This window comes from Triturus cristatus, chromosome 3_1 (genome assembly GCF_964204655.1).
Source record: "Triturus cristatus chromosome 3_1, aTriCri1.1, whole genome shotgun sequence".
NCBI lineage: Eukaryota > Metazoa > Chordata > Amphibia > Caudata > Salamandridae > Triturus > Triturus cristatus.
The window spans coordinates 720,072,836-720,091,163 of NC_140583.1; the positions used below are offsets into that span (position 1 = coordinate 720,072,836).

At 43.5% G+C, this 18,328-nt stretch overlaps 1 protein-coding gene across 3 annotated transcripts in view; it reads right to left on the reverse strand.

Moving 5' to 3' along the window:
- Window positions 1–406: 406 nt before the first annotated feature.
- The window catches only part of LMNTD2 (lamin tail domain containing 2), a 181,996-nt gene continuing 164,074 nt past the window's right edge, over window positions 407–18,328 (reverse strand). For all 3 annotated transcript variants that reach the window (XM_085644816.1, XM_085644815.1, XM_085644814.1), the window contains one exon: window positions 407–1,218. In XM_085644816.1, the coding sequence (XP_085500942.1) occupies window positions 1,199–1,218 (20 nt within the window). In that variant the 3' untranslated portion in view covers window positions 407–1,198. The remainder of the gene's footprint in view (window positions 1,219–18,328) is intronic.

Here is an 18,328-nt window from a genome sequence, read left to right on the forward strand (position 1 = left end):
TACTTTTTATGTGCCTCGGCATTTGTGCAGTACATGATGAAAAGTGTTTTAACGGTAACAAACCTTCAGATTACAGACTCTGAGGGTTTGCAACCGGTAAAACAGTTTGTACATCACACCCTGTATCACTTGCTGAAAAAAGTTGCTTCACATCGCATTGTGAAAGCAGACACTTCAAAGACAGCCTTGCTCATGGTTTGGCAAAGTAGGCATTACCCTTCCATTGATGAAAACATGTGCTTAACTTGGAAAGCAATCCATCAACATCATTTAAAGTCACGCTTTACAAGTTACTTTGCAAAGATGTGTTTGCGGGTCATGAAAGAAGGCACCACTGGGTGAAAGTAGGCCTTTCAAATGACTCGTTGAAGACCGGTTTACTCTAAAATTAAGCCGAGACACTGCAAATATTGCAACACATTTAATGTATCTATTGGTGATTCTTGGCACCTCAGGCTGATTTTGTGGAACAAAGATGCGAGGCCAGGATTACAGAACATGTTACATCAGTACAAAGAGGAGCATGTCAAACATATTAAATCAATTATGTAAACTTTAGCACAGAACCACATTTCTACGTTCATGATTTTCTTTTTCTTATTGGATTCTATATAATTTGTTTAAAAAGTAGTCCTTTCCCACATGCCACTTACTGGTAGTTTGAAAAATAATAGATCTTCATAACATCTCATGTTAGAATAGAGGGAATGCCTGTCCTGTGACATTGCTTTGGCTGCTATCATTCATGAGTTTGGAGGATATTTCTGGTATCTTGCATCTTGCTTAGCATGAGACTTCTTCACGGGAGAATGCCATATCCATACTGCATTGTGGTAACATTACTGCTTCATCAAATATCAGGGCTTCATTTATCGATGTTTGTTGCTAACTCCTCCTGCAGTCGCCGTATGAGCTGCCTCAACAAATAGGATGGTAAACTGGTTTGTTGCTATTTTAGATTGAATTGCCTTCCATGTCTGTAGATGCAAATCAGTTGTTCCTCACCCCAGTCTTTCTTCCACCTTGTCCCAGTAGATCCTTCAAGTGGTCAAGCTCTGCCCAGGTCTGTAGACTTGCAGCCTCCTACCTGCGAATTACATGGACGTCCACAGTGAAAGGTGGGTAACTCAGAAATTTGAACCCATATTTGGACCGGGCACTCTTCTGGGTTAGGAGAGCTACAACAGGACTTCTGGTGTTAAGTCTTGTCTGGAAGGCCTGGAAAAAAAAGAACTCAATTTGAGGAATTGTTTGAACCCGGAAGAGTTATTATCAGTTGTAAGGGAGACTCAGCTGATTGCATGATAGATAACATTACTAAGGTTTAAGCAAGCGCAATTAGCATGCTCTCTTAATTTGCAATGCTGCCTTATTTGTGGGTAGTGATATCACTAGTTACTGTATGTCTATAAATACCCACTTTTGCACCTAAAAATAAAGGTCTTGAATATTTGTGTGATTTGCACCGTAGGACAGTTGTTCTTAACTGACTTCTGTGGACCCCCACTAAATCATTACTTGAATTTGGGGGCCACCACTGAGTCTTTAATGGCAGTCAGGGATTCCTGGCTTAAGTTTTCTCTATGATTTGAACCTAAAAACAGTACTCAAAAAATACAAAAACAAGTATACACCAAATGCTCAAATATTGAAATATTTTGTTTAATTCAATATAGAATATAGAAAAAAGATTTCACATTTTCAGCTGTGCTTCTTTAATTGTGTATATACTTTATTAATTGTAATTAATTCTAATATTTATTTTGTACAACAGTCACAAACTCTCTGAGTAGGCCTTGTGACCTCCAGGGGTCCTTAGACCACAGGTTAAGAACAACTGCCCTAGAACTTTTCCTATATTAAGAGGTACTTTATAACTTGTACAATGTTACTTTTTGGACTACTGACGACTTCGTGTGCAAGGAGCTAGGGACTAGGCATCACAGGTAGTGAACAATAATCGCAATCGTTTGAAGGGTGGAATATCCCTCTGTCTGTATCAGACTCTATTGTCTCCGACGTTGTGGTTAACAGAATTCAACGTTCAGTATAGAAATCCACTGAACTGTAGGGAAACTTAAACGGCAAGGAGAGCGGGCATGTAACTTACTCTGCCATGGTCATCTCATCTTTTCCAGTGTGTAACTAAACTGTCTTACATTCCTATGGGCCTGTATGCCTTTGGGATAGTGGAAGATCATTCCAAGCTTTTCTAGTGGCTGGGAAAAATATTCAGGTCCTTTAGATGTCTCATCTGTCAAACAAAAGTTTTGTTGTGTTGTCAAAAGAAAAAGAAAACAAGGGGTAAGGGCTGTTGGCTATATCCTTAGGTGCTAAAATACACAAGGTTATTTACAAGCCCAAGTGCCGATGGTGCGTCACTTTTTATATGAAAAAAAGTGGTGTACTGGTGGTGCAAGGGGCTTGTAAATATGTCCCCATGTCTTTTATTTAAAAAAAGTTCATTCAGTGGCTGAAACATGCACTTAACTAGGTAAAAACCCTTACACCTAGAAGCAAGTTCACTGTATAATTAAATGGTGCATTGGCTGCGTGTACAAAAACAATACGCAAAAGTAATCAAACAAAATCTTGAAATTCAAAATGTAAGCAACTTAAGAAAAGGTTATTAAACATTGACGTTTTATAACTCCTATTCCATATTCATGTTTGGTTATAAAGAGAAATATACTGGTGTGCAGAAACAAGGACTTGATATTTTTAGTTCTCCAGTATTTGGGGTGTCTTTCATAGATTCACATGCCTGAATCATTCCCCTTCGTCAGCGTGGGAGTCCCACGGTAAATAGAAAAGCAATAATTATGCATATAACAACCAAAAACCCCTGGTAACCTGAACCAGGAAGTAAAGTAGCCTAAGCTACCAGGAAAAAACTTCCACATCTATGACTATCACAGTCATTATATCCAGTCCAAACTGCAGCCAATCAGGCAACAGCACCCACCAGAATGTTCTCCTCAGAGGCTCAGGCCCTCAGATTTTCTTCCGCACGTCGTATGAAGGGAGTCTCCCTGAGCTCTGCTCAGTACTTCAAGTTTTCACTGCTGTTTTACAGTCTTCAAGGATGTCAACTTCAAAAAGTTCCCTCTTCAGACCTTGTGAGTCCTGCGGGAAGCTTCGGCTTTTTTCTGAAGACCCTCACAAGAAATGTATCTATTGCCTCTATCCTGATCATGAGGTGAAGGAGTGTAAGATTTGCCGGACTTTCCCTCAGAAAACCCTCGGTGATAGAGAAGGGCGCCTTCTTCTGTGGCTTCAGAAGATCAAGGATAAAGACACTCCTTTGTCCTAAAAACAGTACTCAAAAAATACAAAAACAAGTATACACCAAATGCTCAAATATTGAAATATTTTGTTTAATTCAATATAGAATATAGAAAAAAGATTTCACATTTTCAGCTGTGCTTCTTTAATTGTGTATATACTTTATTAATTGTAATTAATTATAATATTTATTTTGTACAACAGTCACAAACTCTCTGAGTAGGCCTTGTGACCTCCAGGGGTCCTTAGACCACAGGTTAAGAACAACTGCCCTAGAACTTTTCCTATATTAAGAGGTACTTTATAACTTGTACAATGTTACTTTTTGGACTACTGACGACTTCGTGTGCAAGGAGCTAGGGACTAGGCATCACAGGTAGTGAACAATAATCGCAATCGTTTGAAGGGTGGAATATCCCTCTGTCTGTATCAGACTCTATTGTCTCCGACGTTGTGGTTAACAGAATTCAACGTTCAGTATAGAAATCAACTGAACTGTAGGGAAACTTAAATGGCAAGGAGAGCGGGCATGTAACTTACTCTGCCATGGTCATCTCATCTTTTCCAGTGTGTAACTAAACTGTCTTACCTTCCTATGGGCCTGTATGCCTTTGGGATAGTGGAAGATCATTCCAAGCTTTTCTAGTGGCTGGGAAAAATATTCAGGTCCTTTAGATGTCTCATCTGTCAAACAAAAGTTTTGTTGTGTTGTCAAAAGAAAAAGAAAACAAGGGGTAAGGGCTGTTGGCTATATCCTTAGGTGCTAAAATACACAAGGTTATTTACAAGCCCAAGTGCCGATGGTGCGTCACTTTTTATATGAAAAAAAGTGGTGTACTGGTGGTGCAAGGGGCTTGTAAATATGTCCCCATGTCTTTTATTTGAAAAAAGTTCATTCAGTGGCTGAAACATGCACTTAACTAGGTAAAAACCCTTACACCTAGAAGCAAGTTCACTGTATAATTAAATGGTGCATTGGCTGCGTGTACAAAAACAATACGCAAAAGTAATCAAACAAAATCTTGAAATTCAAAATGTAAGCAACTTAAGAAAAGGTTATTAAACATTGACGTTTTATAACTCCTATTCCATATTCATGTTTGGTTACAAAGAGAAATATACTGGTGTGCAGAAACAAGGACTTGATATTTTTAGTTCTCCAGTATTTGGGGTGTCTTTCATAGATTCACATGCCTGAATCATTCCCCTTCGTCAGCGTGGGAGTCCCACGGTAAATAGAAAAGCAATAATTATGCATATAACAACCAAAAACCCCTGGTAACCTGAACCAGGAAGTAAAGTAGCCTAAGCTACCAGGAAAAAACTTCCACATCTATGACTATCAGTCATTATATCCAGTCCAAACTGCAGCCAATCAGGCAACAGCACCCACCAGAATGTTCTCCTCAGAGGCTCAGGCCCTCAGATTTTCTTCCGCACGTCGTATGAAGGGAGTCTCCCTGAGCTCTGCTCAGTACTTCAAGTTTTCACTGCTGTTTTACAGTCTTCAAGGATGTCAACTTCAAAAAGTTCCCTCTTCAGACCTTGTGAGTCCTGCGGGAAGCTTCGGCTTTTTTCTGAAGACCCTCACAAGAAATGTATCTATTGCCTCTATCCTGATCATGAGGTGAAGGAGTGTAAGATTTGCCGGACTTTCCCTCAGAAAACCCTCAGTGATAGAGAAGGGCGCCTTCTTCTGTGGCTTCAGAAGATCAACGATAAAGACACTCCTTTGTCAGAGATAGAAAGTGCCTCTGAATCCACTGTCTCTTCCAGAAAAAGGGTGGCTGAAGAAGAGTTTTCTTCTCCTGGGGCGAAGGTGTTGAGGAGAGACCAGCCTGTTAAGGGTGTCAAGAATTCCTGTCATACAAGGGAAACACGCCCTTATGTAAACAGGAGAGCTGTTACATAACTCAAGGGAAACACGCCCTTATGTAAACAGGAGAGCTGTTACATAACTCAAGGGAAACACGCCCTTATGTAAACAGGAGAGCTGTTACATAACTCAAGGGAAACACGCCCTTATGTAAACAGGAGAGCTGTTACATAACTCAAGGAAAACACGCCCTATAAAGGGAGGAACCGGGAGGTACAAGGCTGTCGGATATTGTGTTTACACCGACGTACCTGCTTCGTGAAGAGCAGTGTTCAGGAGTGGTGCTCCAGTAAGGCAAGAACGGAGGTAGGTCGAGTCGTTACTCCCTGGGCCGTGTCTTGCCCCATCGTCACCTGTGAAGGACCCGGAAGCTCTACCGGTCAACCATTGAGCTTCGCTTTTTGACTCGGCTGAGTCCAAGCGCAGTGGCGCTTTTGCTGGTTGGAGTCGTAACTCCCAGCCCGACCAGAGACACACCAGGAGGTGTTTGCCGCGTTACAGACTCGGAAGTCCACAGGATCGATCGAGCGGCTGCTCTCGGTTCAGTCTTCTTGCTTGTGATTGGGGTATCGGTGACGCATCACCAGGAGGTGACTCCGCATCCCGGTGCAGTCTGAGGAAGAGGTTGAGCGGCTGCTCCCTTCAGGTAGAGACCCCGGCTGGGTGTTTCCCTGACTCCTCGATTCTCCCCAACACTCTTCGTGCCCCTCACAGCCTACCGATTGGCATTGTCGGCCATTACATTTCTGCCCTCTGTTGGCATACGCCGGGATCGGCGTATATGCAGAGGACGGTTAGGACCATCCGTGCTGTGGGCTGGTAACGTACTTAGCCTGGAGGATTCCAGTGACTATAACTTTTGTTTGTTCTTTGTATTTTATTTGCCTTCATTAAAAGAACTAACCCTTCACAAGTGGTTGCGTCCTCATTGTCGTGTCTGTTAAACGATCCTGAGACGTTCAGGGCGTTACAAAGGGCTCTGGTCAGTCTTCGTCTTCATCTAGGACGACGTCTCCACCTTCAGGAACCAAGCCCTCTACGCCTGTGACAAAATCAGGAAAAACTCTACCACCTAATAGTTTTCCTGACAGGATTTTACCTCAGGCGTCGTCGACGGCACCGTCGACGCCTCTGTCGTCGACGGTTATCATCGTCGACGCGGTTTCAACGTCGACGATTTACATTCTCGTCGCCAAGACCTGCAATGATAATGACTTCAGCTTCGTCTCCGTCGATGCTGGTCTCGGTGAGTGTTAAGCCCATCTCGTCGATGAAGGAAGTGTCATCACTCGTTTCCACTCCGTCGACGGTAAGAAGTAAGAAAATTACTCCGTCTACGAAGACTTCCTCGTCGGCGGGTGCATCGTCGACGAAGATTGCTGTACCGTCGATTATTGCCCCGTCGACGAAAACGGACTCGTTGACGAAGATTCACTCGTCGACGAAGATGGACCCGTCAACGAAGGCCTCGTCGGGGAGGACTGCTTCCTTTATGATTTTAAAGACCAACCGAGGAAGCAGGTTTGGTCAATCCCAATCATTGATTTCATTTGAAAGGAGGGATTACGACTAATGGCTACTCCAAACTCTCTTCCAGCAGTGATACCACGGTTGGATAAAAAGTATAAGGCCCCAAGTAACTCACCAGCATGCCTTGTTGGTCAACCTAAAGCAGACTCTGTTATAGCTCAAGCGGCTCAGAGACGGGCTAGGAACCCATCATCGCCCATATCCGCTCCACCTGACAGAGACGGCAGGAGATTGGATGCAATAGGAAAGAAGGTTTCCACGATGGCAGCAACCACAGTTCGAGCTGCGAACTCCCTGGCTATATTGGGGAGATACGATCGCCAGATGTGGTCCGACATCTCGGCTTTCATCGATATGTTACCGGAGCCTTCAAAATCCGAGGCCTTAAAGATCTTGCAGGAAGGGGAGTATGCATCGGCAGAGATCATTGATGCAGCAGTGGATGTGGCATCTTCTGGGTGCAGGCAGTTGGCAGGAGCTGCAGTGTTAAGGAGGCAGGGTTGGCTAAAGTCAACGACTTTTCGTCAGGAGGTGCAGTCAAGGATCATAGACATGCCATTTGATGGTGAGGCCTTATTTGGTGCACATGTGGATGAAGCACTACAGGCTATTAAGAAGGATATGGAGACGGCGAGGTCTCTGGGTAGCCTGCAATTCCGGAAGTCTTCCTTCCGTGGTGCCAGAGGACGTGGATCATTCTCTAGCATGGGAGGTTATAGTCAGCAGCATTCCTTTCAAACCTCCCAGCCTGGCCAAAGATCTCAAAATTATTGCCAACAATATTACAGCCAACAAAGTCAACCGTACTCACAGTCTCGTAGGAAACGATCCTTTCGTGGACGAGAGTCCAGTAAGAAAAAATTAGGTCTGCCACCTGCCACCATCTCTACCGTTGCCCCGTACAAAAATTGGAGGTCAAATATACCACTTTTATTCAAATTGGTCCAAGATTACGACAGACAAGTGGGTATTGGATATAGTATCCAGAGGCCATGCTCTGGAATTCACAAAAATTCCGCCAAATTCTCCTCCCAAAAGTCCACCCCCTGCTCATCTCAAGGAGCTTTTTTCCCAAATATATCTGATGGTTCAAAAGGGAGCAATCGAAAAAGTCCCTCTACTGCAGAAAGGGACGGCCTTTTATTCAAGGTTTTTCCTCATCCGGAAAAAGTCAGGAGAGTGGCGTCCAATTCTCGATCTTCGCGCTCTCAACAAATTTTTAAAGAAAATGTCTTTCCGGATGTTAACGCTCCAAGAAATTCTACAGTTGCTTTCGATGGGGGATTACATGGCCACCCTCGACCTACAGGACGCTTATTTTCATGTACCAATCCTACCCAGGCACAGAAAATTTCTACGGTTCAGAGTGGCTGGCAGGGATTTTCAATTCAGAGTCCTCCCATTTGGACTCCGTTCTGCGCCCAGAGTATTCACAAAGGTCATGGCGCCAGTGACTGCACATCTCCGTCTGCACGGAATTCAAATTTTCCGGTACCTGGACGACTGCCTTATCAAGGCGAGTTCCGCCAAGGTAGCATCCAAGCATGTTCAAAAATACCTTTTACTCTTTCAGTCCCTGGGTCTTTCCACAAATCTAGAGAAATCACATCTAACTCCTTCCCAAAGAAGAACGTTCCTAGGAGCAACACTGGACACAAATCTGTCCAAGGCCTTTGTGTCAAAAGAAAGGCAGATCAAGACACGCAACCTCGCGTGCTCACTACTATCAAAAAAGTGCGTTTCAGTCAGTGTGTACAAATCCTTCCTAGGAATGATTTCTTCTTGCATTCATCTCATTCCCAACTGCCGGTACAGAATGAGGCCGTTGCAAGAGGAGCTCAATCTGCAATGGCTTCAGATCACAGGGTCATTCGAGGATATCATTCACATCACCGCAAGAATGCGGGACGCCTTTCAGTGGTGGGGTCAGATGAAGCACTTGAAGGAGGGTTGTCCATTTCTGGTCGAAATGCCGGATTTCACCATCACCACAGATGCATCTCTCGAGGGTTGGGGAGCGCACCTTCAAGGAATGACAGTCAATGGCAGGTGGACTCTAAAACAAAGAAAGTGGCATATCAACCTCTTAGAGCTGCGAGCCATATTCTTGGCTTTAAAATCCTTCCAAGCCGTCATCAGAGGAGCATGCGTACTAGTAAGAACAGACAATATGACAAGTATGCATTACTTGAAAAAACAAGGTGGGACGAGGTCAGCCCTACTATCTCAGCAAGCGCAGTAGATTTGGGATTCGGCGATCCGTCACAAGATCAGCATCAAAGCCATTCACGTCCCAGGAATCAGCAATGTTCTGGCGGATTCCCTCAGCAGAACTACAACGTCGAATCACGAATGGGAACTACACCAACCATCCCTGGACGGAGTGTTTCAGAAATGGGGGCATCCCGATCTCGACCTCTTTGCAACCAGCCAGAACCGCAAATGCCCATTCTTTACAAGTTGGGTTCCCCACAAAAGATCGCTGGGAAATGCCTTTTCGATGAATTGGTCGCAAATTTATGCCTACGCTTTTCCACTGATTACGTTGGTTCCACGGGTTCTGCGCAAGATCAAACAACAGCCTTGCCGCATGATCTTAATTGCTCCCAGATGGCCCCGCCAGTACTGGTTTACGGAACTTCTCCTCCTCTCTGAGTCCGAGCCCATACAGTTTCGACCAATTCCACAGCTTCTGACCCTTCAGAACGGTCAAATTTATCACCCGGACCCAACATCGCTGAGATTAGCGGCATGGCTCCTCAACACCTTGAATTTGCACACCTAGATATCCCTCCAGACTGTCTAGAGGTTTTGGCCAATGCTCGAGCACCCGCTACTGTAAAAACCTATAAATTAAAGTGGAAAAGATTTTGCATGTGGTGTCAATCTGCTAATCTTCATCCTATCCATGCATGACCAGAGCAAATTCTGCCTTTCTTTCTACAGTTGGCATGGTCCGGTCTTTCCCATTCTACTCTGAAGGTGTTCTTGGCGGCAATTTCAAGGTTTCGACAGGATGGTGTCAACTCTCTTTATTCCAATAGAGTCATCGAACAATTTTTTAAGGGGTTATTTCGGATGTTCCCTCCTATTCGGCATCCACCTCCTTCTTGGCACCTTAATATAGTGCTTTCACAACTAATGCGGCATCCTTTCGAGCCCATTCACAAGGTGGATCTAAAGTTCCTCTCTTGGAAGGTTTCCTTATTGCTGGCCTTAACATCAACCAGAAGAGTTAGTGACCTCCAAGCGTTCACTGTTCTTCCACCCTTTCTGCAATTCTCATCTGAATCTGTAGTGCTGCGCGCTAATCCAAAATTTATGCCAAAGGTTCCGATGGATTTCCATCTTAATGAACCTATAAAACATTCTTCCCAAATCCGCTAACAGCTGCAGAAAGGGCCTTGCATTCTCTAGACATCAAGAGATGTCTGAAGTTTTATTTACAGCGGACAGCATCAATACGCAAATCGGACCAACTCTTTGTAGCATATGGTAAACCGCGCCAAGGCCATTCAGTAGCAAAGCCAACCATAGCTCGTTGGATCTCTGCTGCAATTTGTTTATGCCATGGCCAAGCTGGAAGACCATTGCAAGCGACCCCAAGATCACACTCTACGAGAGCGATCTCTTCATCTACAGCGCTTTTCGCCGGTGTACCTCTTCATCAGATCTGTAAAGCTGCAACATGGTCCAGCAGACATACTTTTACCAAACACTACTGTTTGGAAGCTGCAAGTGATGTGGATGCATTAGTCGGATAAGCTGTCCTACGCAATCTTTTCAAATAAGACGAGCCTCTGTTCTCCCTCCTCCACTATGCTTTTATAAGACGTTTTTTCCATGCTATTTCTGTCTTGAAATTATTTTCCAGATGTTGAAACACACATGTATTTCTCTGTGGTTATACTGTTTCATAATGTATAAGGTCTATGATACAAAACAGCGTCTTATGAGCATAAGGTTACGTACTGCTATCTATTCTGATTCAGGCATGTGAATCTATGAAAGACACCCCAAATACTGGAGAAGAAAAATAGTTACTTACCTGTAATCTGTGGTTCTCCAGTATTAGTGTCTTTCATAGATTCACATGCAACCCGCCCACCTCCCCTCAGAGGCTTTTTAGGCTGTTATGTATTACTTCACTCCTGTGCGAGAAAATCTGAGAGCCTGAGCCTCTGAGGAGAACATTCTGGTGGGTGTTGTGGCCTGATTGGCTGCAGTTTGGACTGGATATAATGACTGTGATAGTCATAGATGTGGAAGTTTTTTCCTGGTAGCTTAGGCTACTTTACTTCCTGGTTCAGGTTACCAGGGGTTTTTGGTTGTTATATGCATAATTATTGCTTGTCTATGTACCGTGGGACTCCCACTCCGACGACGGGGAATGATTCAGGCATGTGACTATGAAAGACACCAATACTGGAGAACCACAGATTACAGGTAAGTAACTATTGTTCTTATTAAACATTCAAGGTTTAGAACTTATATTCCATGTTCATAAAGAGTTACCTAGAATAATCTACTTGTGTGTAGAAACAAAGACTCGCCTAACACGTTTCACCCTGTGATGGCTGGCAGGCTGAGGGCTTTTTTAAGGCAATAAAGACATCTGTATTGGGCCCAAGTTGGCTCAATGGATGGACAGGACGGTAAACACAGAGGTAACTAGTACCCTGATGGGTAAGAATATTTCCAGGGAATAAGAGATTTTCATGCTAGTCGCACGGTACAGTGAACATGTCTGTGTTCTGTAGGACAATATATGTAGATTCAACATTAGGTCCAGTATAAGCGTCCGTGTGTAAGCCGTGGCTGTGCCCAAAAACAAAAATATTGGGCCATGAAATCTCATGAGGAGTCTTAGCAATGAAAGGACTTGAAGTTCAGATATGAATTGGAAGAGGGCAACCAACAATACACAGACCTCAAAGTGCTTCTCAGTCAAACAATGCCATGCTACTATCAGTGTCATGCTACATCTCTGTATGAGCATTCAAGAAGACCTGGAGAGGGTCATGAATCCATGTCAAAATAGAAAAGGGCTATTACAGGTGTTACATGTGTTAATAAGTTAGTATTGTATTCTAGTGTCTTTGGTTTGTTAGTGTGTTAACAAGGGCCTCGCCTTCAGCCTCGTTCAGGGTTTTGCTTCAGTGTTAAACAATCTTAAATGTCCGTGGGCTCCACTATCTGACCCTTCCTCAGCTAGTGCGCCTCGGCACAGAGCACCCACAGTCATGACCTGAGGCCATCTATGTTTCTTAGATTAGAATCTTTTTACTTATCAGTGGCCTCTGGGTACTGATCTAACTTTTATCCTACATCTGACAGATATTGTATCACATGGCCGGTCACTGATTAGATCCTGTAATCCAGTTTTGTGGGAATTGACTTTTAAGGGAATTACGACTGAATCCATCTCCTTCTACAGTGATGTGCTAAACAACATTTTGATAGGCACAGCCTCTTGTATACACTGCTTTGATTACCCCGATCAGATTGCGATTGGACTTTTGCATGTGCTGTTTTGCCTTGTAAGCTTTTTGTGACCTCTGCATCCAATGGCCAATCTGGTGGCTGTGATGTTTTGTCCCCATGGCCTCAAGTGAAGTTAAACTAGTGACATTAAAGACTGTTTATGTAAATATGAATCGGTTTGCAAGTTCAGCGAGATGTGGGCTGTTTCTGCTGAAGAGCCATTGGACCTTGTTTTTAACCCTTTATTAGAAGCTGAGTGGCCCTTCTATCACCTTGATTCAGATGGCTCAAGTTCGCAGGAAACTACCAAGTTTATCTAGTTGTTAACTATGATAGACCCAGCGGCAGTCCGTGCAGTTATGTGCGGGGGGGGGGGGGGCAGTCAACTGATGATGGAATAGGGGGAAAAAATCCCATTCCTTCGTCTGTCGACATCCCCCCCGCCCCACCATGTGTACCTGCACAGACCGCTGCTGGATAGACCTTACTCTATCGAAAACAGACCCTAATGGCTTTCAAGCCCATTTGATTATATATATTGTATACTTATGCAGGGCCATAGCAGCACCAGCGGCCTTTTAAATCCATCTCTTCCTTCATATAGTCTACAATGCAGCCATATAAGCTGTGATAAACGCCTGCAACCACAATAACATGGACGTCGGCTCTAGAGTAGATGCTCACTTTAGCCCTGTGTTGCTAAGGAGAAGGGCTACAACACATCTAATGGGACCCTTCAGTGTACAGGGCTTTTGTGTCTCTTCCACAAGGGAACCCACTCAGTCAGTCCGACGGTTTGAATTTTCGTTTTAATCAGGAACTTCTAGCCATTCGCTTGAGTGGGGCTTGAAACGTGACCTGAAAATGGAATCCTAACACGTAGTTGGTTGATTAACATTGGTTGGCTTTCTTATCACTCTTGTTTGCTAGCTTCTTATTTGTTGACTTTCCTTTCTCATCTTCTGTTTGTCCCTCCCCTGGAGCATAGCCCCTTTATAATGCTTTTGATTGGCTCACTTATACCCAGTGGTTAATTTGTCAAATAAATAAGTGCTGGGGCTCTTGTCAAAAGGCAGCCTGTACCAGCCCATTTCTTCTGTAACACTGCCTAAAACCGAGTCAACTACGAAACCAGGAAGTGGGGAAAGGATGTGGCATAATGGCCATAGCTGCTGACTTCGGAGCCTGGGAACCAGGTTCGAGTCTCAGAATCGGCGCAACATCCTGTGATTCAGGACAAATCACTTAATTTCCCTGTGCTTATCAAAAATGAGCGTGTCAACTGGTGCTCATGAAACTATAGCACCAGTGATGATTAAGTGCTGGTGCTGAGCACTGGAAACCACTGCCTCAAATTAAGCACTACTTATGCCCTTCTACTACTCAAGTTCAGAGAACTACTTTTTTCTTTTAAGCACTCCATGAGACCTGCCGTATAATTTGGTCATCCCCTGTCACATAATTCCAGTGGCCTTGTTCATAGTTCTTCCAGCAGTCTTTTTGTTGTTAAAGTTGCTTGCCCACCTAACGTCAAAATAAATTATTACATAGACTTCAAGATTTTTAGAATTTAGCAACAAGAAAGACTTCTTGAAGAAGTGCTAGTAAATGTCTTTCCTGTTCCCTATGCTGACCATTTACTGTGCATACGTTATCACCTACATGCATACATCAAACTCTCTACACACATGAGCTTTTTACAACATGATGTTCGGTGCTCAGAAGAATACTGCAAGCCTTCCTTGCAGATGGGGAATAGGCGTCTCTCCTCCCTGGACTCTTGGTTTAGGTTCAGAAACAAGTTTATTTAGACATTTGTCCATAAAACATTCTAAAAGAAAACACATTTAACAATTAAAACATTTAAAAGGACCCCCCTCATAGCTACCCTACCCACTACAATTCATAATTAAAATTCTGTTTAACAGATCGTAAAAAACTAGCAATTCCAACATCGAAATAACGCATTTCAGACAATCGCTCCATAGCATTATTCCTATGGAGAGCATCATATTTAAAAAAACAGAGGTCTTAAAAACTTGATTACATTTGCAAAATAAAAGACGCAGTCCATGAGAATATGCATTAGGGTACATTTAACTTTCAGGGGGGCAGAGACCACTATTATTCTGCACCCTTATCCTGTGTGGGTGAGTTGAGTAGATTGGATTACATCCCACCCTAGCCCTTAATATCACATTTCTCAATCCTGGGTCTGGTAACCGTGATAAATAAGAGAAAACACTATCCTGGCCCAATGTAGCAATCGAGAAGCTAATAGATGTTCTCTTCTTTAGATACAGTAGGTCAGTCGATTTGGATGCTGTAGCAATAGATTCTCTCAGTGCTCGTTTGCCTGGGAAGGGGAGCCAAGATGTAATTGTACTACTATTTAAATGGAGGTTCCTAAGTGCAATTATTTTGGTTTTCACAGCCTTTGCCCACATCCTTTCACTGCTTTGGATTTCTTCCCAACACAATTTGGAGACTTTAACCACCTCATCATCCTCCAATAATGGAATCTTGGGCTATTTGTAGTGTATTGGGGGCGCACAAGAGATTTCTTATTGTACTAATACAATTTTTATCCAGACTTAATTTTCAATACTACTTTTCCGCTGTGCTTGGAATCTAGGTGCCTGACTAATTCCAGGATAAACAAGAGTTTTGTCGATTTTAAGTACATTTCATAATTATTTATGAACAATTTGGCAGATGTACAACTTCAGCAGCAGGAGAAAAAGTGACTAATTGGCGTTATTTTTTCTTAATTTACTTTAAGAAAAACACTGCCCTCCTTAGAGGTCTTCAACACTGAAAATGGAAGACAAAATATTCTAATTTTGAAGTACAGTTTTAATGTATTCTTGTAATCGGATTAATGTGTAAAGCACATCATCTAGCCTCGCAGCACTTCAAGGTGAATGGCAGATGGAAACAGCAGCTCTATGTTGTGCTTCATACACAAAGGTTATTGCAACATGAAAATGGTTCACACTTCTCAGGAAAGGGGTCTAAGAAAGGACATAATTTAAATAGCAAAGCGCATTTTAGTCGGAAAATCACAAATCGAAAGGGTACCAATTTCTTACTTTGCAAAACTGCAACACACAAAGAACGTCCCGGAATAAAAAGTTACCAAAGAAGTTGTTTATTTATGAACATTAAAGAAAACGAAGGTATTCCATGATTCAGGAAAAATATTTTTCAAATGCACAGATCTTCAGCTATAAGAAAAGGACAAACTGAAGGCAGTTCATGAGAGTGAAAGGGTGTTAGAAGTATACATAACACAAAATTGTAGATGGGTAGCCATTATTTACAAAGATGTTTTTGCACCTAGGGGTTCTGAATGACATTGACATCCCGAGCTTTGCTCTCGTTGTCTCTAACGTCACTCAAAACCCCCTGGTGACAAATAGCCCCATAGTTGATGGCTGCCTATCTATAAATCTATGTATTATTATAATTGCTATCACTATTATTGTTTATTCTACCTTTTCTAGGACCCCAAGTTCTAACACAACCTGTTATTCACACTCTATGGAAGGTTAAACATTGGTCATGTGAAGAGAAGCACCGGTTGATTTCACAAGAATTGTGATTATTTATGTTCAGCTCTGTTTCTGAATATGGAAATGAGAAAAAAGTTTCTATATGTGAATAGAACCGCCTCCTGCTGCCTATCTCCCTCTATTAAAATATCCTGCACGTAGCTAGAACATCAGTAGAAAACCCTTTTTTTAGTTTCTGTTTTACTTTTATAACTTTTTTTAGATCGAAAGAGGTCCTTACAAATGAGAAATGGGAGGGTGGTCATAGAGATTATTTCCATTAATATTTGTGAGCTGCTGTTGTGTTACAATATAGAAAACACAGGATGCTATCCCTTAATATTAGATGTAAACACATTTATAATTTGGATGAGTGTGCCTGTGCACTGTCAGTGACCTGGCCAACTGGGCATGAACGAGCTGAAATTGGATCATAAATTTAAAGCTGTCCTGAAGAGGGGCCCCCAAAATATGTTTGGCCCAGGGCCCCCAAAATCCTTAAGATGTACCTGCATGCATGGTTGAGAGGGGTGACCCTTTCCCTCCGAACCTGCAGGGCAGCATAGAAGAACAGAGCTCTCTGTCGTAGCAGTGACTGCTAATGTCTGCTTGAAGCAGACTCCTTATATCAAAATGAGGCTTGAGTGCCGAAGCTCCCTCACAACAAATGTAAACGGGGCTACTGAAACCCATGACAATGGTGCTTGTATTGCTGCACTCAGAAGGACGGAAGTTGGAGTGAGCCCCTTCCGGGGGCGGACGTGGTATCACACAGATCGCAGCAGCATGCACATTGGCCCAAGACTGATCTCTACCACTGATTGGAGCTAATACCTTTTTTAGACTTCACCTACAGGTTTTTAGGTCTCGCCTGAGCCAGCGCCCATGCGCTGCCCTGCGAGGCTTTTAGTAAGGGCTTTAGACTGGAAACACATGCTTATGCGTGTGCTTTTGTTTTTTATCTCCCGCTATTGGCCTTTGCGTGCGTCTTTCTAAGAAAGACAGCACGCAATTGGCCAAAGGCAGTTGCATGTCCTGCCTTCTCTGTCCCCTGGCCTAGGGTGCTCGGGAGCGAGCAGCAGCGCGGACGGGTGCCAGCTGCATACTTCGCATTCCTTTTAGTGCGCGCGCGCACCTCGCTTGTTTTTAAATCACTTTGTCCAAGTAGTAGTCAGGTGAGCGTGTTTCTCAGGATCTGGCCAGTCCTAATGAATGTGAATATACTTATTCAAACGATTCATCGGCGTGACCTCCACAGTTTCTTTTATGATTTAAGCGGAGCCCACACAGTGCTCCGAAAGGAAGGATTTTATTTGATCATAATTCCTTTCTCCTCAACAACACCTGCCTCCCCCTCTCACCTTTAACATGGTTATCCCGAGCATTCGTTGCGCACACCAAGAGTACGGGAACTAGCTAAGGATAAACTTCCTGCACACGAAACCCAAGATGGTTAAGACGTTGACGGACAAAAAAGAGGGACACAAATCGTGATTGGTTGCTGCTGTCCTCCCATTATGTTGCCACTAAATTGAGCGACAAAGCGTGTTTTAAGAGGTCTTCTAATTTCTAACTCTAAATAAAAACACATTCTAGTCATGGGAACAATAACCGAAAGCAAAATACAACACGCCAGAGGTTACTGAACATTTAAATCTCCGTTAGCAAACAGATGTTCCGACCAAACTTCCCAAAATGAATTGCACTACCGTGTGGGTGATAAGGGGTAGAGCGTGGAACATTTGCAGGTAGTGAATTGCAATCAACAGGAACGTGCAAGCAATAGAAAATAAATACTGATTTTCATTTGCGACGCTGCCCAATTCTTTTTTCTACTTCCAGAAAATGATGCATTTATAACCCAGCCCGGTCCAGTTGCTAGGCAACAACAGATGCGCAGAACTTCATACATAATGCAGCATATATTCTATGGTGAGTCCTAACTGGATAGAGTTGCGCTCTCTGTGCGTTTGCACTGCTCGGTTTCCGGCTATCAACTTTTTTGGCCGTTGGATTATATGATGTGAAATTCTACTTTTAATCGCTTATGTGTAGCTGTGGCAGCACCAAATGACAGCTGCAGTAATAGAGCATGCGCTGCTCCTGGCATTCGTGAGCGCTAGTTTCTGTGTGCGCTACTAGTACTGTGTTACAATGTAACAATTTGTTACCCTTTCCAAAACACGTTGCCGGCACTACTGTGATGTCAGAGTAGTCACTTTCAGGTGCCCAATGGCTATAGAAACACTTTAATAGGGTGGCGCAAGCGGGGGCTTTTCAAGTTTAGCTGTAGTGTGCACGCTGTTTGCACTCCTGCGGGGGGCGGTAATAGGAGTGATCCTCTGCAACAGCGGCAGCCTGAGATCCTGTGGGGGCGGTTGGGTGAAGAGCTCCTGCCATCCGGTATGATCCTGGAGACCAGGTTGGGGTTTTACCATAATGCATTCCGCTGGCGGGCCGGACCCTCCCTGGCTCACCGTCTTCCATCAGCGCTGGCTGACTGAGAGTGAGAATCGCCGTCTAGGGCCTGCTACCTAGCACCTTGTAGCAGAGGGAACTGCTTGCCGCTGGCTAGTTTTAGCTGCTGTGGTTTAATCAT